This window comes from Myotis yumanensis, unplaced genomic scaffold, assembly GCF_028538775.1.
Source record: "Myotis yumanensis isolate MYYU_CA2020_CCGP unplaced genomic scaffold, mMyoYum1.0.hap1 SCAF_2, whole genome shotgun sequence".
Taxonomy (NCBI): Eukaryota; Metazoa; Chordata; class Mammalia; order Chiroptera; family Vespertilionidae; genus Myotis; species Myotis yumanensis.
Genome location: NW_027223753.1, coordinates 15372533 through 15397938, shown reverse-complemented (window position 1 = coordinate 15397938; position 25406 = coordinate 15372533). Strand labels below are relative to the sequence as shown.

Below are 25406 nucleotides of genomic sequence, written 5' to 3'. Positions count from 1 at the left end.
GCTCGGTCTGTGGCCATGTGGGGGCTGAGTGGGGCTGTGTCTGTCTTGTTCACGGCTGAGTGCCCAGGACTGAGCCAGATCTGACTCACAGGAGGGCTTGGTAAATACTGCAGGAGGAAGAATAAGTGGACACAGTTTGCCCAGAGATCCAAGGCCTGGGCCCTGAGAACAGCTAGCTTACCGGACCTGAGTTCAAATCTTGGCTCTGCCACTTACTGCCCGAGGGATATCCTTCCCCTCCCTTTCACTCAGTTTCTTCATCTGTACAATGGGGAGAAGTAGGTAGGGCAACATTTAAAGTGCTCAGCTCCGCCGGCAGCCCATGTGAAATGCTCAGTATGTGAGAATAAGTATGATTCTACTAAGACCCTGAACACCCCCTACCCCTTCAAAGATACTCACTCTGGCTCTAAGATTTCAGGCTTCAACATTTTTTAAGTGTTTTTCTGTATTTTCCAAGTTCTTTTTCATTGTGCTCATATTACTTGTGTTGCACGCGCGCGTGCGCGCGCGCGTGTGCGTGTGTGTGTGTGAATAATGTTATTTATGAAGAGTATTGTTTTAAATAGACAATAAATAGAAGGAAGCAAGTCAGTTCCCCTCAAGCATTCACTGGGGTTCCAGCTTCCTAGAGGCCCTCACAGCATTTGGGCTCTGTGCCCTCCCAACATGCACCCCTCCCCTGCACACACCCCTCTCCCACACAAGCCTCTCCCCTGGATATGCCCCTCCTCCCTATGCATCCCACCTCCAGGCTAGACCAGCACCAGCAGAGAGGTTCTGGGTAGGAACCATGGGTGTGGTGGGGCCTCTGTCACCAGCTTAGCAACCAAAGTCTGGTCCCACCCTCACCTTGTGCCCGCCAACCCCCCATGCTCACCCACCCCACCCCGCATGGGAGCACACACCCCCACACAGGATAACACACATCAGAGGCCGCACCCACGGCGACAGACAACCCACTTTTCAGGAACCCCTGCCTGTGGGGACCAAGGGACACCTGGTGGTGTGGCCTGAGGGAAGCCCAGGCTGAAGCTGCTTTCCCTGCCCAGGCTGGTCTCCGCTTCTCTGCTTACGAAGTCCCTCTCTTCTGGGGGTCCCCAGACACTGTCCACGGGCTCCGTCCACTGGGCTGATGCTGCTGGAGGAGACCCGGGACCGACGGGGAGGTTTCCTGTCTGGGACAGGCCCCAGGTGGGGAAACTGAGGCTGGGAGGGGCAGGGTCACCCCAGGAAGGTGGGGAAGGGTGTGACCTGGCCCTGTGGGAATGCACAGCAGAGACGGCAGTGGGGAAGGCAGCCTGGCCAGCCCTCTCTGGGCTTCTGTGTCCTCACCCATCACACTTGGGCCAACAGGACCTTCCAGCTCCAACAGGCGGATGTTCTGGGAGCTCTGGAAGGCTCCGAGGGGCTCCAGGCGAAGGCCACACCGAGCCCTGGCTGGTCGGGGAAAGAGGATGCAAATAGGAAGGGCCCCCAGGGGCCTGGGTTAACCCCTTGAACTCATTTCGGGCCTCTTCTTCCTGTGGGGCCGGTTAAAAAATAGCTGCCCATCTGGGGAGGCTGGAGGGAGTGGGGGGGAAGGCTCCATCTGGGGTTGTCAGGTCCTCCCAGCCTAGCCTGGGACTGAGACTTGCCCACTCCAACCCCCCAAAGTTCAGGCTTGGCCGCCCGTGGTGAGGTGGCCCGTCTGACAGAGTTCTTCTCCCTTTGACTCAGGATCACCTCGGCTCTGCTCAAGCCGCCGCAAGCCCAAGAGGCGGCCACCTGAGTCCCTGAGCTCCCATTTTACAGATGGAGAAGAGGAGGCACAGTGACCTCCCAGGACACATGTGGAGTCAGGGCAGGGGACAGCTTTGGGGACAAAGCTCGGTCCTTGCTTCCCGGTGAGGCTGGAGCTGTGTCCCCCTCGGGTAGCAGGCAGCAGGTGTAATGGAGCAGGGTCGCTGCACCCCCAGATTACAAGGCCCGCAGCTCAGTAACCTACATGGGCAGAATCAGTGGTCTGAGCAGGTGCAGCCCTGGGAGGGCGGGAGAGGCAGCCGCACCCGCAGTCAGCCCAGCCTGGGGTGGGTGCCGGGCCCTGCTTCTCTGCTCCGGGGCCTCAGCTACGCCCCTTAGTTCTCAGACCCTCGGCGTCCCCACCCGTAAGACGAGGCAGCCGACTTCTGAGGGTGACTGTGAGGACACACCAGGAGGCGCAGGGCCGGGTACGAGGAGCGTTCAATGAATCATGAACAAGTGTGATGACTACACAGGCCTGAGGTCACGAGCGCCCTCAGTCTGTGGTCCTCTCTGAGGCTGGAACCGAGTGTCTGAGACGGAAACCATGAGCCCGAGCCCATAATGTGAACAAATGGCTGAATAAATGGATATTTTCAGCCAAGATGGAACCAGGGAGGCCTTGGGTGTAAATGGGGCTTTTCTTCAAAGGAGGCCAAATAATTTCCGCGGTTTCCTGCCAAGCCCAGGAGGCCGAGGCTGCTGGTGGGAGTGGGGCTGCAGAGCCCGACCAGGCCCACACTGGGCTCCCCTGGAACTTGTCCTACGGGAGGAACCAGGGACGTGGCTGAGACACCCGCGCCAGGGTGCTCCCGGCAGTGTCCCCACGACTGAAGCCCAGAAACACTCTAGAGAGCCCACCACGAGGGGACCCCACAATGGTCCCGCCAGTGTTGGGGGGGGTCTCCCCACTTCTATCCCCATCGCGCCCCATCAGTGCAGGCACGTCCCCTGCCATCAGGAACAGGATTCACGACATGGGGAGATGCACAGTATATGTTGCATTTCGAAAGCAGGTTCAAAACAGCATATCCTATATGATCCCAACATCATAAAAGAAGGAAGGGAGGAAGGAAGGGAGAGAGGGAGAGAGGGAGAGAAGAAATTAAATCTATACGTAGAGTACGAATACCAGAAGTCTCAAAACCAAAATGTTAACAACTGTTCTGGGTGGCAGGACGAGGGGTGGTTTTAATTTTCTTCTTCATAATTTTATTATTTTCCAATGTTTTCTTTAATGAATGTGTATTATTCTTATAATCAGAAAACAATGTGTTTTGTTTTAAGAGATGAGGGGGGGTGGTTGTTAGAGATTGTTCTTCCCCTTTCATAGACTCTAAAACTGAGGCCCAGAGTGGGAAAGATGTCCATTCATTCACTCACTCACTCACTCACTCATTTGTTCAGCCTCGAAGGTTCCTGGAAACCCCCCTACAGCCAGGCTCGGTTCTACGCTCTGTGGCCAAAGACCTGAAAGTGACCCATGTCTGTCCAGAGGGCGGTCACCGTCTGGGGGAGAAAAGGGCGCCACAGCAAGTCCTTAAAATGCATTCCAACCAGGGGCCGTGGGGGTGGTAGGGAGAGGGGGCCAAATCCTCCTGGGAGGGTCAGAGATGGCCTCGCACCAAAGGGACACGAGGACAGGGCTTGGTGTGCGAGCGAGAGTTCTGCAGCCAGAGAACGGGGAGGGCACCCCGTGCAGACGCGCCATGGGCCTTTGAAGAATCTGCCGTGTGGAGGGGAGTGTGTCCGGAGATAAAGCTAGGATGTCCTGTGAGCCAGGTTCTTCAAGGGTCTTGAACTGCCTGGCTCTGTCACTGACTGGCTGTGTGACTGAGCAAGTCACCCGACCTCCTGGGCCTCAGTTTCCTCATCTGGAAAATGGGCTAATGACCTCATTGGGTTCCCGCAAGACCTGAGCGAGTAAGTAATTGTAATGCGCACAGAACAGTGTCTGGCGTGTGCGAAGGGCTATGAGGGTGGTTGCTTTTGTTATTTGCTATCATCTACACGTATACCTGCAGGCATCCTGAGAGCCAAAAGGATTTTTAAGCTAGAAATTAGTGTTCATTCCTTCATTTATTTATTTCAACAGATATATTTATTGAGATCCTAGAGTGAACCCAAGCACTTTTTTAGGCACCGGGGATAGAGTTTCCAGACAAAATACAAGACACTCAGAGTGCTTGCATTTCAGACAAATGATGAATAAATGCAGCATTCGGGACAATGTGATACAAAAAAACAAAAAAGCATTTGCTGGTTACCTGAAATTCAAATTTAACTGGGTGTTCTGTATTTTAATTTAATAAATCTGGCAACTCTAACTGGGAATGAAATGCCAAATGACAAAATAAAAACCCTGCCCTCTCACGGGGGAGAGAGACAACAATTCCTAAGCAAAGGTATGACTATCAGGCGGTGACAAACGTGCTGAAGGAACGGACACCAGGGGAGAGGGCATTTGTTTCCGATTGCTGCCGTAACAAATCTCCATGCTTAATACAGCTCAGTTATTATCTCACGGCTTGGGGGGTCCAGAAGCCCCGAGTGAGTCTCTCTGGGCTGAGATGGAGGTGTTGGCAGGGCTGTCTGTGTTCCGGAGGTTCTGGGGGAATCCGTTTCCTCACCTTGTCCAGCTTCTAAGGCTGCCCACTCTCCTCGGTCTTCACAGCCAGCAACACTGGGTCAAGTCCTCATCTCTCTGCTTCTCCGATCAGTTTTCGTATCACGTCTCCCTCTGTCTGCCTCCTCTTCCACTTGTAAGAACCCTCACGGTATGCTGGGACCACCCAGATAACCCAGAGCCACCTTCCCATCTCAAAGTCCTGAGCCCTCGTCACACCTGCAAAGTCCCCTTTGCCTTGTCAGGTGGCCTATTCGCAGGTCTCAGGGGTTGGGATGTGGATATCTTTGTGGCTGTTATTCTGCCTACCGCAGAAGCTCCCAGAAGGCATCGCACAGGGGGTACAGGGACCTGAATGAGGTGGACAGTGGAGCCATGCAGACAGAATAATAAGGGCAGCCCGGCCAACGTGGCTCAGTGGTTGAGTGTCAACCTATGAACCAGGAGGTCACAGTTCCATTCCCGGTCAGAGCACATGCCCAGGTTGGGGGCTTGATCCCCAGTGTGGGGCGTGCAGGAGGCAGCCGATCGAGGATTCCTTTCCATCATTGATGTTTCTATCTCTCTCTCCCTCTCCTTCCCTCTCTAAAATCAATAAAAATATTTTAAAAAGAAGGACAGGATGTGCAAAGGCCCTGCGGTGGGGGTGGGATTGGTGTGTCGAGACCCAGAGAGGAGGCCAGTGTGGCTACAGCAGGGTGAGGGAAGGGGAGAATGGAAGGAGATGAGGACAGAGAGATGGAAGGGGCTGGTCATGCAGAGCCCCCCAGGGCTGATTGGAAGGAAGAATCAGGGATGCCCCTCCCCACTCCTGGCCTTCAACGGCCCCAACCCCTGCCCTCAGCACCATTCCGTTCTGCTAAGCTGACACCCACTCCAAGAGTGTTCACCTCAAAGGCCAAATTCCTCTGAGTCCGAGAGGATAAGGGAGAGGTTTCCCTGCAACATGAGGGATTAGGATTGGGGGTTTAAGAGAACGTCCAGTGTGCTAGCAGGAAACTGCTGGCTACCAACCAGGAAGGCTGGTGACCGTAGGAGACTAGGTCTTGGCTGAGGGTCAGGGGGGCCAGTGCCCTCAGGGACCAGCCAAGCTCCCGACGTTGGACTCCCCTTGGCTATTGGTCACCTGTGACCTGAGAAGCCATGGCCCCCCTCCCCGCCCACCCCCACCCCGCAACCTGCTTCTCCAGCACGAGCGAGTTGGACTCAGGATCTTCAGTTGGACTCAGTTGGATTCAGGATCTTCACGGTCCTCCCAGCCCTGGCCACTGCACTTCCCACACTCCCAGACCCTCTGAGCTTGGGGTCTCACATTCCAGACAAAACCTCCATCTGGGCGACCCTAGGCAGGTTGCTCAACCCGGCCGAGCCTCAGTTTCCCCGTCCGTAAGTGGGGATAATCCTAGAACCCACCTCCTAGGGTGGAGTGAGGATGAGGAGTTAAGCCCCAGAACATGCGCAGAGCTGTGCCTGGCACACAGCCGGCGCTCGGATAAACCTGAGCTCTGACGACCGAGAGCCGAACATTCTCGGAGCACAGAGTCCGTGACCGTGTCTCCAGGAGCCCGACGCTGGCTGGCTGTGGGACTCCGGGTCTCCAGACCCCCCTCCGGCAGCATGCCCCCCAACGCCCTGGCCTCCCCCACGTGCTGGGTGGCAGACCTACCCCAGAACCACATGAAAAGCCGTTCCCCCAGGGTGTCCCCACACCTGGGAAAGCCGGCAGCCTGCCCGGCACTGGCCCCGCCTGGTGGCTGGAACACCGGGCAAGATCAATGCAGCCCGGCTGGGCTCCCAGGGCCGCCACCTTGTTCCAATCAGCGCTGGGCGCCTTCCGCTCCGGACCCCCGCCCAGCCCCTCCCGGCCCTGCCCAGCAGCCCACGGTGCCAGCCCCGTGACCTCTGGGGAGCGGTGCCCACAGCCTGACTCCGTTCTGGCCGCAGCTTGCCTGGGCTTGTGGGTGAAGAACATGCTAGATGAGGGGGTGGCCAGAGCAGCTACAGGCCATGGTGGGGACCGGGCATCCAGACACTGAGTGATGCTCTGTGAGCCCCACCCACCTCTGCCTCAGTTTCCGCAGCAGCCAGCGGGCTACTTAAATGCACCCCATTTGGCCCTGGCCGGGTGGCTCGGTTGGTTGGAGCGTTGCCCGCGCACTGAAAGGTGGCCGTCAGATTCCCCATCAGAGCACTTACCTAGGTGGCAGGTTCAATCCCCAGTCAGGGCATATACAGGAGGCAACTGATCGATATTTCTCTCTCACATCAATGTTTCTCCCCCCCCCCCCTAAAAATCAATATAACATATCTTTGGCTGAGGATTTTTTAAAAATTCACCCCATCTGGGGCTATTGTGGGAGAAGCAAAAGAGATAAAAGGGAGAAGAACGTTTTAGACATGGTGGGTGTGCCCGGTGGAGAGGAGGGGGCAGAAAGCCTGTGGGAGAAGCCAAGCAGTGGACCACCCCCCCCACCCCCACCCCCGGCAGATCCCTCTCCCTTCCTCTACCCACGTCCTCCTCAACCTTCAGGTCTCAGCTTCGATGTCAGCTCCTCTGAGAGACCTTCCCTGGCCACCTTGTCTAAAGTATTAGTGACCACCCGCTCGCCACACCCGCCCACCCAGCCCCTCACTATCCCTTTGCTCAGTCTGTTTTCTTCACCATCAGAAGACGCTGTTGAGTTTTGGTGTGTTTACTTATCTGCCTCCTTCTCTATCTCCTGCCTTCTCTGCTGGAATCCAGGCTCCACGGAGCGCCCTGGCTGCCTTGTCCACTGCTGTAACTCCAGCACCTGGAAGAACCCCTGGCGCATAGTAGGTGCGCAATGAATGTTTGCTGACTGAATGAATTTGGTGCCTCCTCCTCCATGTGTGTCTTATTTCTCCTTTTCCGGCCCATCCCAGCTCTTCCCCCATCAAGTGCAGGGTTCCCAGGGGACAGGACTGGAACATTTCCCCCTGTGCCCCTGAGGGGGGCCAGGCCTCAGTGAGCTAAAGACCTTGAGACTCTCAAGGTCACCCTGATTTGACTGAGGACCAGAAAAGGGGCAGTCAGAGGGCCCAGCCCCCGCTACCCTGGGTCTGAGCACATCCCATGACCCCCTCCCAGAAGCCAGCTCAGCCAGAGATGCACACATTCCTGCCAGTGACAGAGTCATGCCAACAGCAAATGACAAAGGGTGCCCAGTGTCTGCGCCTGTGGCCTAGACATGCCAGGCGCGATTTATGAGCCTGCTCTGGTGTCTATTCGGCTCTGCCCACATCCTCAGCACCTCCCCACGGGCCACAGGCCTAGTCAGCACGGAGGGGACACAGCTCATGGCATAGGGCTGGCGTCACTCTGGGAGCAGATCTCCCCAGCTGCATGCCTCCACCCCCCCCCCCACCCACCCTTGCTGACCTGTGGTCCCTGGGGGTCATCTGCGGACTCTGGGTAACAGCTGTGCCTTGTTTCCAGGGTGTCTCTGCTCCCCATGGGCCAGGCCAGGCAGCACAGGCTGCCTAGGTTCAAAGCTCAGCTCTGACATTCACCTGCTGTGTAAACTGGGGCAAGATACTAACCTCTCTGTGCCTCAGTTTTCCTAGTGTTATAATGGGAGCGATAATAAGAGTACCTTACACATAAGGCGGCTGCGAGGATTAAATGAATTAATACATGTGAAGTGTAGATAGCATTAGCTATTATAATTGAGGGGCCTGGCCCTGCTACAGATAGCAGGGCACAATTTCAGCATCAATAGACCTTGGTTCAAATCCCAGCTCTGCCCCTTCCTGGCTGGGTTCAGGAGACTTACTGGATGAACTTCAGTTCCTCACCTATAAACTAGTCCAATGATGTACCTGAAAGGCTTTGGTAAGATTTAAGAGGCTCATAGGGAGATTGCTCAGCAGCAGCTGAGTATCCAAAAACGCCCCCCCCCCCCGGGGGGGGGTTGCCATAATGAGGATGGCTTCAGGGGCCACCAGATGATTCAGCGGAGAGTGACCTGGTGGACAGGACCACCTGGTTGAAACAGTGACTTGGCCAAGAATAAACACTCACAGCATTGCTGTACCACGGGCACTGCTGTGACTATGCAAATGTCAGCGTTTTTGTCCATTCTTTTTTCAGAGGTTTGGGGGAAGGGAGCTTTCTCTATGTTTTATCTTTTGCTTTCCTTTTTAAATATTTTATTGTAAAATATGGTAACCATAAATATAAAGATTGTTTAGAAAAAAATAATAAAACAGATGTTCATCTACCCACCACTTAGCTTTACCAAACCCGTCCAGCCCGGCTGGCACGGCCCAGTGGTTGAGCGTCAACTTATGAACCAGGAGGTCATGATTCGATTCCCAGTGTGGGTCGTGCAGGAGGCAGCCGATCAATGATTCTCTCTTATCACCGATGTTTCTATATCTCTCTCTCCCTCTACCTTCCTCTCTGAAGTCAATAAAAAATGTATTTTTTAAAAGCCCCTCTGATAGAACCTTAGGACTCCCACCAGTCTCCCCTCCCAAATCACATTCCCTCTTCACCTTCCCCCTGCTATGGTGGGAGGGGAGAACCACTCTCCTGGCCTTTGTATTACCATTCTCTTGCATGTGTGGATGCTTTTTGCTTTCAGTGTCATTTTCTGCTTATAAGAGCAGACATGGTGGGCTGCACTAAAAGGCAGCGATAGGGATGTGAGCTGTTAAGCTACTGAAGAAGCTTTATGGGGCGGGCTGGGGGTAGAAGAGCATGAAAGATGGTTGATTCTCCCCATTTTACAGATGAAAAAACAAGCAAACTGAGGCTTGAGGAGGCTCAAGGTCACACAGCCAGAAGGTAAAGACTCCAGGGTGGGAACTCAGAGCTGCTATGCACTGAATTGCAGATTATCAGGTTATAAATGGAGCTTTGGTTTCACGGTCTCATTTGATCAATAAATGTTTGCTATGAGCCAACCCTGCGCTGGACGTCAGTATCTGGTCCAGCCTCCTGCCCCCTCCAACACTTTGAACTCCCTCTACAATATCCTGGCCTCAACTTGAATATCTCCCATGACGGGAAGCTCTCTGCCTCTGGAGGGATGTGTCTCATCCTCTCTCTCTGGTTGGCTCTCAATGCTCCTTTTCCTCGTATGTTGCCCAATACCCACGGGCCCTAGTTCCGTCCCCAGCACCCATGTGGTCTCCTGCCACCCAGGAGCTCTTCATGGATCTGAAAGTGGAGCTCTCAGCCTCCAGGCCTGCTCTTCTCCAGGACCAAGTCCCCAGTTGCTTTACCAGTTCATCATGTGACATGGTTTCAATACTATTCCGCATGCTGAGGTCCCTGGAGGTGTCACCTGGGCCCTAACAGGGGGGTTGTTGAACTGTGACGACTATTGTTTCAAAGCACCCACTGCCTGGCAGCAGCCCCTTCACATCCCCTTCTCAGGGAACCCTACGTGCAACCCTCTCGTAACAGCCACCCTCGTAACAGCCACTGTTCTCTGGACCAGGCCGTGGGCAGACTCTCCTTGCCTCCTAGACATCTGGGGGGGAGGAGGGGCGGGAAAGGTTAAAAGGCAGATGCTGGGGGAGTGTCTGCAAACCTGAGGCCGACAAACTGCCTGAAAGCCAATGCCCCTGAATTAAGGAGAAGCAGAAACTTGCATGGCCAGGGTTCCACTCCGCCCAGGGCTGACCTGGATTACAGAGCCATGTTCTCAGCCCTGATTCCGCACGTGCCTCAGAGTCTGTGTGTGGATCCGTCCACAGGCTGGTCTGTCTACATGACCTTGACGTGTGCCTCTGCCCGTGTGTGTGTCTGCCCGTGTGTGTGTCTGCCCGTGTGTGCGTCGATGCAGCCTTAAATGAAGGCCTACCTGTGCCTGTGCCTGCGTCTACCTTACTGGGCCTGTGCATGTCTCCTTATGAGTGTCTTTGTCCACACGTACATTTACACGTGTTTACATGTGTGGCTGCATCGTAACAGTGCTTGCCTCCATGAGGGCTTGTCCACATAGAAGTGTGAGTCGCCGGTGAGTGTGTGTGAGAGGGTATGCCCATGAGCATGTGTGCTGTGGGTGTGCCCACGAGAAGAGGTGTGTGTGTGTGTGTGTGTGTGTGTGAGTGTGTGCACACCCTGTGTGCCAGGGGTCCCATGGAGCCTTCCCACCCTGGCTTCCCAGCACTCTCTCCCTCACCTGCTCCCCAGAGCTTAGAGTCTGATCCTTCCTCCCCATTTTCTAGCCGAATTATAACCAGTGGAAAAGGGCCCTTTATTATGGAAACAGTGATACAGGAAACTGAGGCTTGGAGAGGCCTGAATGTGAATGAGGGGAAAAAAGACATTGCTATCCTCAGGCACATTTTTTTTCTAAAGTGAGTCTTTGGTTCCTACCAAGGACCCTTAGCCATGGATTCCAGGCTTGGGTGCTTAGGGTGGGCTGGGCATGAGGGAGGGGGACTAGACCAAGGCTTTTGCAGAGAAGAGCTGGGCCTGCAGGCAGCCCCTCGGAGTCGGTCCAACCGCCAGTGACCATCTTGTGCGACCCTGAGCAAGTCCCTAACCTTTCCTGGGCCTCCGTCCTCCCAGACCTTCCATGGATGAGCATGGAATTCTAGACCCGGGGGAGCAAGTGTGTCCAATGCACTTATCTCCCTGATGGGCTGTCTGAGGCCCAGAGAGGGAAGGGATTTTCCCAGGGTCACCCAGCAGCTCGGTCCATGAGCCTCAGGCCCAGCGCCGGTTACAGGTCATGATGGTCCTTAGGCTCCATTCAGCCCCAATCAACTGCTTCCCCAACCAAGGAGAGTGGCAGGGGAAACTGAGCATAGGAGAGCAGGGGAAGTCACAGAGAAGGACTTGCAGATGTTTAGAGCAGAGAGCTGCAGGGGCCAGGACTCCTGCTACGTCCCAGGCCTGACGGAGGCACTGAGCCACATAGGGAGAGCGAATAAATGCATAAGTGGAACAAACAACCGTAAAACTGGGACACGCCTCCCCGGCCCTATGGAGCCTGGCCCAGGCCCAGGCCCAGGCCCAGGTTCACTGCCGCACAGCCTGGTGCTGGGTGCCCCATTCGGCAGTGTCCGTGTGTGACCATGAGCACCTTGGCCTCAGCTATCCCTTCTGTCATTTTGGAATTAAAAAAAGCCTGACACATGCATCACCCCCCTCCCCCGGGGAAATGGCGAAGATGGGATATTGCAGAATGTGGAGTGGGTCAGACACTGACTTCAGTCCCTGGCTCCAAATCTGGGCTTTCTTGCCACCTGGAGGCCTCTCTGAGCCTCAGTTTCCACAGCTGCTCAGTGCACAAGGTTGTTTGAAGTTCATCTCAGACCACGTAAGCAAAGCAGGTGCTCAGAAACACTGCCCCCCAGGCCTGGGCAGGTGGCAGGGGCCGGGAGACATGTGGCAATTGGTTGATGGGGTAACCGGTTACATCATTGGGGGGGCCCAGTGCAAAACAAAACCGCAGGCCCCTTGTTCAAAAAGTCTTAAGAAATTCAAGGCAGTGATGGCAGAGCGTTCGGCCAAGCACGGCACCCTTCTGAGAGCAGGGCCCTGTGTGACGGCCTGGGTCCCAGGCCGGGAGCTGGTCCTGCCTGTGGGGCATCTGGGGCGGCTCCAGCCCAGCTCCCGGGAAGGGGCCGAGGCCCTCGCACTGTGACTTCCATCCCTGCGCCGAGGGCACCCTCCCCAGGGCCGCAGCTGGGCCGCGGCTGCCGGGCCCTGCCACTCGCCGTGGCCATGGGAGGCAGCATAAAAGCCCAACTGTTCCCCGCCTCGTTATGCCCGTTTTTATCTCCTGCCATGCATACAGCACAGAGCTGATTTCTTTCCGCAGCGGGCTGCGCTTTTTTTCTTTTCCAAGGGCGACGCTGGAAAGCCATGTGGCTTTTATTGCTGGCAGGAATGTCTGAGGCGTTCCTTCGCCACCACATGAAATGGAGCCGTAATCTTCATCTGCGCAAGGCCCGAGCCCCCGGTCTCCTCCGAGCCACCGGCCTCTGAGATTAATTAAGGCTTCACAAGGACTGACAGTCATTAGGGCCTTTTGGGGAGGTGGAAAACCCCTAATGGGACTGGCTGAGCCCCCCAGCCGCTGGGTGGGCGGTGGGGTGAGGAGGGCCTGCCCTGAAGACGAGGCCGCAGGGAGGTGGCAGGAGGTGGCAGGAGGGGGTTCCAGACGCTGCCCCTGGCCTAGGCTGCGACCTGGAGTGGGAGCCTTCCCCTCCCTGGGCCTCTGCTCCGCCAGTGGATAAACAGGAGATTGGGAGGTGATATCTCAGAGCCCTGTTGAGTCTGACATTATACAATTCTGCATCTTGCCCACAGTTCTCCTGCCAGGATTCTAATTCTGTTCCATGACTGCAACTTCAAGCATCTGATTCTCGTCCATGAGAACAGAGCGTGGTGGTCAGGAACGTGGGCTCTGGGGCCAGGCTGCCTGGTTGGAATCCCAGCTCCGCACTTTCCCAGCTGTGTGTCCTTGAGCAAATGACTCAACCTCTCTGTCTTCAGGGTTTTTTTAATCTTATGCTAAGATTACTCTGAGGCATAAATACGTAGAAAGTGTGGGGTGAGGCCTGGCCTGCCATGAGAGCTTAACTGTTGATAGAAAAACACTGATAGAGTTCAGGATCCTACTCCTGTGGTTCCAGGCCTACTCCAAAAATTGGCTTCTGACTGGCTCCTATTCTTGCCACCTGGCTAAGGTTTGGAGGCATTTTGAACCTGAAGTCCTTCTGTCTTTCCTCCACTAGAGGGGATGTGAGGAGCCCTTTCTCTCCCTGGTGGGCAGGAGTCCCAGCTGGCAAAGGTCAGAAAGCCCTCTTTGGGCCACGCCATGCGGCCCCCTGGCCTTGCCCAACCTCAATCTCCATCTCGCTTCTTCCTCTGTAAAGTGGGCCTGTAACTGGGTCTCCCTCCGCAGGCGGCTCCCAGGCTGAAGGAGAGCAGCCGGCGGGAGGGCCCCCGCAGCACCCTCCCTGCCTCCCACCCCGGTGTGAAGGGTCAGCTCATTTCCAAGTCTGCAGCTGCCCGACCGCTTGCATTGCCGCTAGTCCCCCCACCACGTGTATTGAGCACTTTCAACATCTGTATACCTGGCTCTTCCCACTACTTTCTTGATCAAGGAGTAGGATGTGCATAGCCAGGTGGCGCCGCAGCTCCCCAAACTGCGAGCCAGATGGGGCTTTTAGCCTGTCGGGGTTCTCAGCCCAGAAATCCCTGAGCCATGTTCCTCTTCATTGAAATGGGTCTAATACCTCCCACATCCAATTGCTGTGAGGATGGGACTTAAAGCCCAAACAGTGCCCGGACACGGTGACACCTCAGCAAACCTGGTTGTCACTGTTCTTCCCATTACACCGGCCAGGGCGATGCAAAAGTCACACAGCCCATCAATGGCGGAGCCAGTAGCTGTATCCTAACCACAGTGCTCTCTCCAGCTCCCCCTCCTCCCCTCAGAGTCTGGCCCTTTCCAAAAAAACAAACCAAAAAAAAAAAAAAAAACACTGTGTAATTTGAGAAGCACACTTGTCTGCCTGAACTTTCTGGAACCTTCCAGAGGCTGCCGGGAGGGATGGCTCTGAGCTGGATTCTCTGGGGTGAGGGACCCCAACCCGGAGGAAACAACCCTTCAAGCATAATACGGGTTTTTATGACCCTTTCTAACTTGATATACATTTTATGTATCGTATTACATATAATCCCTATGATAAGTAACATACATGTATACTCATATATGTATGAATATATCTCTGAAACCAGGAGCCGGGGAGTGCTGGTTTAATTAGCAGCATTGCCTTTCTTTATCTTTCACATGGAACAACTGATGGAATTTTAGATCCGGTGAAACTCAATGCCTCTTCCCTCCTAGATGGGGCCTTGAATCCCTCGGATTTGTAACACGGAGCTAGTAGAGCAACCTCCATTCGCAGAGAGGAAACAGGCTCCGAGAGGGATAGCAACGCCCCACCTGGAGTTCTAGGGCGCCAGGCAGGAGGGTGACTCGGTGATACGCATCCCTCCGGAGCTGAGATGTGGAGGCCAGAGTGGGAGAAATCGCTAGCTTCCCGGAGACAGTCCTCTGCACTGGTCACTGGATGGGGCTCCTGTGAGACTCCGGATAAAGGGAATAGATGCCTCCTGGGGAGGGTCGGAGGGGGAGGAGGCTGTCAGTGTCAGCTGAGGCCAGTTCCTACTTAGAAAAATGTCTGCCTGTGGGGGAAGGGGGGGAGGGGTGGGGACCAGTGGGTTTCTAGAGTGAGGGTCTGAGGCCGGGGAAGGTGGATTGTCAATAGCCACAGGCAGCCCTGTGATGGGTGATGGAAGCCCTCCTGCCGCTGCCCCTGTCAGAAGCCAGGCCACAGTCTTCACCTCCCCAGGCAGCCCCTAGGCGAACCCAGGGGGCAGGATGGCCAGGGACTAGGCTCCAGGACCTGGCAGGCTTTGAACATGAGAATTGGACACTTCACACTGGGAAGAGTGGGGCCCAGAGCGGGGAGGGGACTTGCCCAAGGCCCCTGACAAGGAGGGATTCGGTCTTATTTTAACAGTGTAACGACAGACGGTTCGCATGGACGGAGCACCCCCTATGTCCCAGGTCGGTGCTAAGCACCTGACACACGAGGAGGCCAGTATTATTATCCCGACTTTCAGAGAACACAGATGAGGCTCAAGGGGGTTTCAGCAATTTTCTAGATCAGAGTAGATGGTGGAAGAAGTCAAACTCAGGCAGTGAAACTGCAGACCCCAGTTCCCTCCGCAACCATGGGACCTCTTAGAAGGCTTTCCATGTATGTTCATTGTCTGGCACATATGGGGGTTCCTTCACCCTCCCCAAGCATCAGGACTCTCCAGGAACTAGGGAGCACCAGGACAGCATGCAGAGTGCACCCCGAGACACCGCGTCTCTGGGGGCAGGAGGAGGGCTTCCTGACACAGGGTCATTCTCACCCTCGCAGCCTCTCCCAGGGGAGAAGGACACTGGGGGAAGGAGGGCCCCCCAGAACCAGGGCTCTGCAGGCCCCAGGCTGGGTCCCTGTTTACCCAGCTCTCGGCCAAGGTAGGACCAGACTTCCTGTCTTCCTCACCCTGCTGCGGACAACTTAGGGCCTTCTTAGGTGAGAGCCATTTGGGAGAAAGCAGGGTGTTTGCCCATCAGTCTAGAGGGGAAGGGAGAGAAGAGATGGCTGTCCCTACAAGATGGAAAAGGGAGAGGGTATCCACGTGTCCCAGGTAGGGGAGTGGGAACTGTCCAACTATCTTCCCACGGTAAAGAGAGAGGAAGAGAGGAGGGAGAGAGGGAAGGAGATGGGAGAGGGGAGAGGAAGTAGTGGGGGGAGAGAGAACGCTAGGTGTGTTAGTCCAGGATGGGGAAGAAGTAGGTCGAAATTGGTCTGTTCCGTGCGCCCTACTCACCCTCGCCCTCCCCCGGAACAGGACAGGAAAGGGAAGAATGTTCTGCTGATCGGAGGGTGCAGGGACCCCCGGGTTCTGAGATGCGAACGCAGGATGCGCGAGTGCCAAAGTGTTATGCCCATGGGGGCGGGGAGGGCAGCCTCCAGTAAGGTTTGTTCGAGACGTGGCCGCACAGACGATGAGGGGTCGGCGAGACGTCTGTCCAGAAAGGGCAGCTCTTAGAAGAGCCCCCGTGCCCGGACACCCGGACCGCAGCTGGCGCACATGTGTGCGCAGGCCTGCGGGGCAGCTCCGCGGCTGGCAGAGTGCAGGCGCCAACTAGCGGTGGCTCCCGGAACTGCTCCCGCTCCGCCGGCTCCGGCGACCTCCGGCTGGGGACCCGAGCGCCAACAACTGGGGTCCCCCGGTTCCCGCGCGCACCTCAGCGAGCGCCCTCCCGGGGGCTGGTGCTGATCCGGGTCCTGGGCCAGGTGCCGAGGCCCACAGGAGCCCCATTCTCAGGAAACCCATTTGTAAACCACCCGTCGGATGAGAGGGAGAAATCAGGCGGAGGGGCGAGTAAGGGCACGGGTGCAAACCGAAACCATTAGACAAATTGAATTTACAAACTTCACAGGAAGGGGTCCTGGCCCCACGGCCGCTCCAGGGCAGCCCGCGCCGACCGCCTACCTGGCCCGGGCCCTACCTGGCTACGGCGCAGTGGGCCTTTCGTTGGGCGGCACCGAGAGGAGAGGCCGGACGCACCCAGGCCCAGGTCCCCCGCTTTCTTCTGGTCCCGGTGCTAGTGCCAGCGCTCCCGAGAGCGCGCGGGCCTCGGCGAAGGCTCTCTGGAAAGTCCAGACAAGGGCCCTCTCGTCCCTGCTTTCCAAATGGCCCGAGGACCTGACCGGAGGCTCCGAGCGGGGCAGGGACCAGCGCTCCGGAGGGTCGAGGCCGGCCCGGATTCCGTTTGCTCTGCCGTGCACACTGGGCTTGATTTCGTTTGTCTACGACGCAATGGCGACCGCTGGGCCAGGGTCAGACCCAGGGCGGGATCTTGCGGTCACCATCGGAGTTGAGGCTGCTTTGCGCCTGGGGCTTGGAAATTCGTCGTTATGCGCCTGTCGAGGGCCCGGAGCAACGAATACTCGTCCCAGCCTCCAAAACGGCGGGGTCAGCCGGCACCAGTGCGTTCCCCGCACTCCAGGGAGCGCGTCTGGGCCATCCTCCAGAGTGAATGGGTCTTGATCTTTTCCTGCTCCCCCCTCCTCTGTAGCCGGTCCCCAGGCCCGCCGGCCTGGCTCAGGGGTCAGGAGAGGAAGGGATTGTTTGACGTGAAGCCCCGGGAACGGTTGGGCCGCGCCGGGGAGTGGGAGCGACTCGCCAGGGCCGGCGCGCAGACCACGCCTCGGCGGAGCTGCCTGCGCTCCTGCGGCGCGGCGGCCGGAGCGCACCGTCCGGGGAGACGTGGGCTTGGACCCGCGGGAGCCAGTTTGCATCCACGTGGAGGAAGTAAATTCCCTCTGAAACTTTGCAGCCATTCCCGTTCTCCGCACACGTTTTCTTCTGGCTACAAACTAGCGTCCTTTTCCACGATGCAGGACCGTGGTTACAAGCACCGGGGCTGGTGTTGCGGGGGGCGGGGGGGGGGGAGGGTAGGGGAGGGAGATCAGGGAAAAGCACTCGCATTTTCCAGGCCCATCCTGTTTCTCAACAAGCCGCTGACCTCCACCACGAAGAACTCAGCGAGGCCTGCGCGGTCTTCGCAGTTGTGTGGCAGGAGAGCGTTGAGGAACAGGGTTAGTCGCCCCCGAGCCGGATGCGGGCCCGTAGGGGCACCCTTCCCTCTGTCCCCGGGTTCACACCGGTTCACACCGGGGCCTCCGCGGCCGGGATCACAGCCGCACGGGGCTGGGAGCTGCAGAGGCCGCTGGTGTGCACTTACTCTCTTGTGCTGTGGAAGCTCTTGGGTCAAAATAATGTGCGGGCGGGGCGGTGAGAAGCCTTTCGGGGGGGGGGCAGCACCGCGCGCGATGTCACCCGCCTTGGGGTCCCCGCGGCTCCCCACTGGGGTGCAGGCTGCACAGGCCGAAAGCAGCTGGAGTGGGGGAGGCCCGGCCGCAGGCAAGCAGCGGGGAAGGGGGAGAGAAAGGGAGGCGCGCCCTGGAGACAGTGGCAAATGAGCCTTCGGTAGGACTCGGGTGTTTTAAACTCATTTCTAGCCGCGGCCCAGTTCCCCGGAACCCTCGAGGAGCCCCGGGCTATCGCGTGGGGGTAGCCAACCCCGCGCGTCCTCCTCGGGGCGGGGCCTTCCGCCCCTCCGGGTGGGGCGGCCTCCGGCGGTCCCGTCCTCCCCCCGCCAGCGCCGAGGTGCCCGCGATGGGGGCTGCGATTGGCTGCGCGACGCGTCGCTCCGGCCGGCCCCGCCCCACGGGCCCCGGGTACTAACCCCGCGCGCGGGCGGCCGCGGCACCGCCACTTGATTCTCGAGGATTTGTTGTGGGGCTGCGGCCGCGAGCGGGCTGCGGGGGCGGAAGACGGCGGCGGCGGCACAGGGCGCGCGGGCCCCGCCGCGGCCGAAGCTGCCGGGACCGGCGCGCGGGGCGGCCGCACCGGGGCCGCGCGCCCAGGATGCGGGACTAGCGGGCTGGCTGCGCGGCCGTCGGGGCTGCGAGGCTTCGCTGCGGGCGGGCCCGGCGGGGCGTCCCCGGGCGCCGCCCCCTGGGCCCCGAAGCCCGGCTCGGGCGCTTCTGCTTTCCCGCTTCTAGCGGCAGCGGCGGCGGAGGAGGCGCCCGCGCCGGCTGCCCCGGGGGAGCCGCGCCGCCGCCGCCGCCCGGCCGGCGCCCTGACGGCCGCTGTTATGCGTATTCCTGTAGACCCGAGCACCAGCCGCCGCTTCACACCTCCCTCCACGGCCTTCCCCTGCGGCGGCGGCGGCGGCGGCAAGATGGGCGAGAACAGCGGCGCGCTGAGCGTGCAGGCGGCCGTGGGGCCCGGCGGGCGCGCCCGGCCCGAGGTGCGCTCGATGGTGGACGTGCTGGCGGACCACGCGGGCGAACTCGTGCGCACCGACAGCCCCAACTTCCTCTGCTCGGTGCTGCCATCGCACTGGCGCTGCAACAAGACGCTGCCGGTCGCCTTTAAGGTGAGCTCGGGGCCCGGGGAGGGAGGACACGGTCCCTGGGGCGCCGGGCGTCCGCGCTGCCGGAGCCAGGGCCGGGGAACGGAGGGGAGGGGACGTGCTCGCGACCCCGAAGCCAGAGCCAGGGACCTGGGCCACCAGCCCGGTCGGTCTCAGGGCGCGCTCCACCCGGAGACGCAGGCGTTTCCTTTGGGGTGCACCCCGCACTGGTGACTTGTAGGAAGGCATGCCCCCGCCACCTTCGGGGAGCCCTGGGGAGAAACGTTGATATGGAAGCGGGTCGATGGGGCCCCCCTCCAACCCGGATCCTTCGGACACAGCCCTGCGGGGAGGGGAGAAGCGGAGCCCGGGGCCCCGGGCGAGGACACAGAGGTGGGGTGCGGAGGGTGGATAGGCCTGCCCTGCCCTGCCGGCACCCCTCCTCCTGCACAGCTTCAGCAACACTTCCTGCTCACACCCTCAACCTCCCGCTTCAGAAACCTTCACCGCGCGGCTCTGGGCCGGGACCAGAGACACTGTCCCTAACCGGTTGCTGCGGGGATCCCAAATGTTAGGCAGAGATTGGGGGTGCTCCCACCCCTGGCAGCCCCCAGTCATGCAGAGGAGCTTCTCTTTGCCGGGGAGTAGGCGACTGTTTCATTTTCATTTTTTTTTTTTTTAAGGGGGCAGCGAGATGAAACGAAAACGACTTGGTTTTCCCCTAAACCTCTCGCAGCTGCCGTGAGAACGGGCAGGGCAGGGCGGGCCGGCGGCTGGGGGTGGCGGTGCCCGAGGTGGCTGCCGGCCTTGCTCCCATTAAGACGACTCCAAATTGGAAGGAAAAAAAAAAGGATGAGTGGCTCTTTGAGGTCTCCCGGGTGACATCTTAAAACACCAGTGGGGAGAAGCTCCTGGGGACCGGCAGGCGGAGGCCCTGTGACTTTAATCCTCAGATCGGAGGTTTTACTGTCACTTGGAGCTTAAAAGGAATCTTTGAAATTAAAAGAAGACAGGATGTTGACAGGAAATCTGGCCTTTTTAATCAGACCCCAAACATTTTCTCCTTGAAATTTTTACCATCTGGATCCCTCGTCCCTGCACGCGGTGGCCACGTTCAAATGCATGGCTGTGACTGTGTCTGCAGCCTGATTCCTTTTCAAAAGGCATCTGCCTCTCCGAGCTCCGAGGGGTGAGGCTTGGGGGAGACGATATTAGGGGGCACCTCCAGCCCCACCCCGAAATTCCCAGCAGGTGCATCCTCCTGCTATCAGAAGCCCCTTGGCGCTTTAAAGGGGTTTTCTGGACAGACCCTCTCAAAAGGACAGCTTGTTTTGCATTTTCCCTGCATAACGAATTCAGGCTACGCAGAGGCCGACACACTGGGCTGAGGCCACATGTTGGGGCCAAACATCAGACCCCAAACGGCTCTTACATTATTTGGGTCCCCTCATCATTGTTGTTGATACTGTTTTTTTAACGTTAGAGACTGGGTTGCTAGAGGCAGTGTTGATTCCTCTTTTGCTCACAAGCAAAGGGAAGAAGGAAGCTGCGTCCTACGTCGCAGTGACTGCACTGGTGCCCAGCTCTCCCTTAGGTTTAATGGATGGAAGGGATGCTTTCCCGGGGCATGGCTTCACCAATTTATCTAGGATTTTGGTTCGGAAGGTGGAGATCTTTTTGTTTTGGGGGGAGGGGGAGGGAGCGGTCTCTATTGTTCGTAAGCCTCCTCTCCACTCCGCATTTGAGAAATCCGCAGTGCGCCTGGCACCTAGGGGAGCTGCCTGCCCCAGCCCCTCCCCCCCTTTCCCTGGCCTCCCGCTACCTTTCTAAGCTGTCCCCCTGCCCCCTGCCCTCAGGTGGTGGCACTGGGGGATGTGCCAGATGGCACGGTGGTGACGGTGATGGCGGGCAACGATGAGAACTACTCCGCCGAACTGCGCAATGCCTCTGCCGTCATGAAGAACCAGGTGGCCAGGTTCAACGACCTTCGCTTCGTGGGCCGCAGTGGGCGAGGTGAGTGGGAGGGAGACTGCGCCAGCCCAGCACTGGCCACTGCCCGTAGCAAAGGTTGGGGGGAAGGAAGCTGAGAATGAGGGGTCCCGGTGGGAGCCCCAGAAACAGGTCCATGCCCAATTCGGTCTAAAACAGCAGTTTGCAACCCCTTAGGATGTTTTAGACCCCCCTGAAAATGTGAGGGAAAAGCTGTCATCGCCCCCCCCCCCCCACCCCCTAGTCTCTGGTGCTTTTTAACTCCTGGAGCCCGCCATGCCTTCCCTTTCCTGATTGAGTGCACTGATCTCACAAAAGCTGCTGGGGGAGGAGGAACAGGCTCAAAAAAGGGCCTTCTAAGTCTTTTGGCAGGCGGTTTAGAGGACAAATCCTTGGTCTTCGGGGACCCGGCGCCCCAGCCACTCTCCCCACTGGGGCAGAATCTCCCCCACACTTTGGGGCTGCCTCTCCACAGCTGTGGTCTCCCAAAGCCACAATTTCCCCAGCCCTTTGAGCCTTAACGTGGTTTAGAAAAGAAACGAATGCAGTACAGGATGCTGAATACTGGAAAGCGCAGCTCAAAGGCTGCCATCTCCCGCCCCAGAGTCAAGGTCGATGTGCCACCCTACCTGCCTGACCTGCCCCCGGGGCAGTATGAAGGAAGGCAGGATCAGGCACAGCTGTTGAGTAGGAGGACCTGAAACCCATCACCACTTCTGGATGCAGAAGTCCTAGAAACCCTGCCTGGGGGAGGGGAAGGGGGAGGAACGGAGACTTGAGGGCTCCCTGGCCCTTTAAGACCAGCCTGCTGAAAATTGGGGAGTGCCCTTCCCTGAGCACCTGGCCTGCCCCTCCAGCTTTGTTAAGAAAGTAAGCTAGGTTCCCTCTGGCCCCAGCCTCCACAGAGGCCGAGGCAGAACTGTGCTTTTCACCACCAATAAGCAAGACCTTTTCAAGGTTTAGGTCCCTCTGAGCCGCCAGCCCTGCTAGGAAGTGGGCACCTGGGCACCATTTTTTCCTCTTCAGCCATTCAGTGTATACATACAAATGTCAAACATATTTTGACTTTTCAGCATTAATTAAAACCAGGGCATTATTTGCATGTAATAACTGTTTACTTGTTACTTTTTATGAAACTGAAATAGTTTACATTCTTTCAAACATTTCCTGTTCCTGTTGGCTCCCTTCCCCATGCACAGATTTCTTTCAAACAGTTGCCCTTAACTGGTTGCAGGTTGATGGATGGAAAATGTTTGCTTTTATGAATTAAGCTTTCATTGCTGCTCCTAATTAGTCTCCAAGCCCCTTTTGTCATCCCCAATATCTCAAGCCCTTTGCAACTTAATCCCAGCCCCCGCCCAGAGTGGAGAGTCGCTAGCTGCCACTGCCTGGCGGTGGCTTGCTCGGATGCAGCTGGGCGGTGGGGCGGTGGCCCCGTCTGTCAGCCCAGGTGGCGGTGGCAGAGAGGGAGGCCCGCTATAGCTGCATCCCCGAGGGGGCAGGCAGAAGGGAAGCGTAGTCCCTGGGGCCCAGCACGGCATCAGGAACATGGCATCGCACCCCCTCTTCTAGGAGGTGCAATATAGAAAGAGAAGAGATGATGATTCTCTGAGTTACCTGAGACCTTGCCTGGCCATTCTGCTGCTGAAAATGATTTCCTCGCCCTAGCTGGTTTGGCTCAGTGGATAGAGCGTCCGCCTGTGAACTGAAGGGTCCCAGGTTCGATTCCGGCCAGGGGCACATGCCCAGGTTGCAGGCTCGATCCCCAGTGTGGGGCTTGCAGGAGGCAGCCGATCAATGGTTCTCTCTCATCATTGATGTTTCTATCTCTCTCTCCCTCTCCCTTCCTCTCTGAAATCAATTTAAAAAGTATATTTTTAAAAAAAGAAAATTATTTTCTTGTGGCATTTATGCCCACAGACCTGTGCCCACCCATAAGGCCTGCTGGGCAGCCCACTCTTAGAGCAGGCACAGTGGAGGCTGGATTGTGGCTCTGGAAAATAGATGCAGGAGGCTGCACTCCTCTCCCCAGTCTCGGTGGTCCTGGGGAGCAGGAAGAGGCCTCAGTTGAGGTTCTGATGCCTGTGGAAGTCGACAGGACTTCTAGGCCTGGGAGGCTCATGGTATTCAACAGCCTGGGCTCTAAAACATCCGACCTGGGGTTCAGCCCCAGCTCCACCGGTGACTTGCTGGATGACATTGAGCAAATGGCTTAATCTCTCTGTGCCTCAGTTTCCACATCTGTAAAATGGGGATCATACTGGTACCTACCTCATGGGATTTCGTCAGGGCTAAAGAACTTGGTACAAGTGTCTCCGTTGACAACTATTGCGAGCTGGATACATGATAGAGATTTTGTTACTTCAAATGCCTGGGACTAGAAGAGATCTTTGAAGTCCCTTTGAGTGGTGACAGTCACTGATTCTCTGATTCTGGTGCGGTTTGGGCGGGGGTGGGGGAAACCCAGAAGGTGTGAATTGTTGAGTGGGAGAAGTGGAGGCGGGTGGCTGAGGAAGGAGGGCGGCAGGGCTCCTGTGGCGAGCAGCCTCTCGAGTCGGCTCTGCCCATCCTGCCCAGTGGGAAATTCCCTCGGAGAGAACAAGTCAGTGATTGACACGGACGGTTTGGGCCATTTCAGGAGTGGGGACAGGTTTGGGGACCCAGAGCCTTGCCCTGGCTCTCCAACCTCTGCCAGGGCCAAGGAGCCAGATGGAAACTTCTGCTTGTTTCCTTGCCTTTCAATTCCTTGATTCCATCTTAATTCCAGGAAGATAGATACCTTTCCAGGAAAGACATGCACACCCCAGCAGCACAGAGCTCTCGTGATTAGACTGAAGGTGTGAAGCAGGAACAGGAAGGGAAGGAAACCAAGTCATCGGTGTCCCTTGCCGTGATTAAGGCCCAGGCCCACACCCTCCCAGGCGCAGCGCCCCCTTCAGTAATGTGTAACGCCCTTTGCCATCTCACAGTGAAATGTAGATACCGTAGCCCACCTACCTACGCAGTTTCAAAGCCGATATAATTCCATAGCCCTAATAAAAAATGGGGAAAGTGATTTATAATAAAATATCCATTTGAATATGTAAATGTTGGGCGAGACCACAGCGTCTGATGGATGGGCGCTTCCGGCCCTGGTAGGTGGCCTGTGACAGGCTGTGAGGTGTACATGACTCAGTCTGAACCCCCTCTGCCGTCAATGACATGATTTTCTGAACTTGTGAACAATTCTTGGTAAAGTTCTGAACACATTTTTTTTTTTAAGACTATCTTTCCTCCTGGGAAATTCAATAGACGTTAAAAGTGTACAAAAAAATTTACCTTGTTTTATGCAAAACTTAGTTCAGTTCATGGCTCAGATCATCTTTATCAGCAAGTTTTTCATGCACAGAAAGTATGACTATTTCACAGCCCTGTGCACCCGCCCCCCCCCCCCCCCCAAAGCAATCCCACCTCTTGAGAATCACACACCACAATCCCCCAAAGGCCCTCTAGGAGGCGGCCATGGGCCTAGGTCAGTGGTCGGCAAACTGTGGCTCGGCAAACCTCAGCTCACGAGCCACATGTGGCTCTTTTGGCCCCTTCAGTGTGGCTCTTCCACAAAATACCAGCTCTTCCACAAAATACCGACTTCTGCACATGGGCCATGAAGTTTCAATCGCACTGTACGTGCACGCCCGCACGTGGTATTTTGTGGAAGAGCCACACTCAAGGGGCCAAAGAGCCGCATGTGGCTCGCAAGCCGCGGTTTGCCGACCTCGGGAAGTGAAAAGAGCTTCAGTTCCCAAACTGTCGTTAACTGGTTAAAAAGATCCTGCCGTAGTGTGTGGCAAGAGATTTGGGGTGAAAGGTGTGAGCTGCAGGCATAGGGGGACCACTGGTGGGGAGGAGATAGACGGCTTCCTGGCCAATGTTGAGAAACGCAGAGGTTCCCGAGACAGGTCCCCTCCTGCTACCCATGAGCCCTGTGGTAGGGACACCTCCCACAGGAACCCTGGCTGAGAGGGACGGGGAAGGGGACTTGCCCAAGGTCACACTGCCAGACCCAGCCGTGTGTGCTGATTGGTTCAGGGCCCCAGGCGTGTCTGGAATGTCTGGAGCCACTCAGAGCCCCAAGGCACAGCTATTTCCAGACGAGGACTGCTCCCCCTCCTGCTCCCCCTCCAATCGCCAGCCCTTGGAGTGCCTTGATTTACAATTCCTAGACTCCTGGCTGGTTGCAAGTTTGCCCGGGGTTCCTGCACAACGTTGTCCACCTCCTTGGTTTTCTCAGCTTCCTCCTCCAAGAGGAGAAGAGAGATAATGGATGGGTTTGCTGCTAGGCACAGAGAGGGGTGAGGGCCACTCGGGGAGACAGCTTTTCCTCACCCCTGGTTCAAGGGGTCCCTGTCCCTTGTTACCTGCTACCTGCTCCGCCCTCCCACTCCTGCTCCCAGGTCCCAGCCTCTCTGGGAGTGCCTGGGAGGGTTAGGGCCAGGCCTGGAAACTGAGAGGAAGCTGTCCAGGAGGGCTGGTGACCTCCGGTG

General features: G+C 57.2%; 1 protein-coding gene across 2 annotated transcripts in view; it reads left to right on the top strand.

The window, feature by feature from the left end:
- The window catches only part of RUNX3 (RUNX family transcription factor 3), a 60587-nt gene that overhangs the window by 14037 nt on the left and 21144 nt on the right, over positions 1 to 25406 (top strand). For both annotated transcript variants that reach the window (XM_070404381.1, XM_070404379.1), the window contains exons 2-3: positions 18650 to 18918; positions 20751 to 20907. In XM_070404381.1, the coding sequence (XP_070260482.1) occupies positions 18650 to 18918; positions 20751 to 20907 (426 nt within the window). The remainder of the gene's footprint in view (positions 1 to 18649; positions 18919 to 20750; positions 20908 to 25406) is intronic.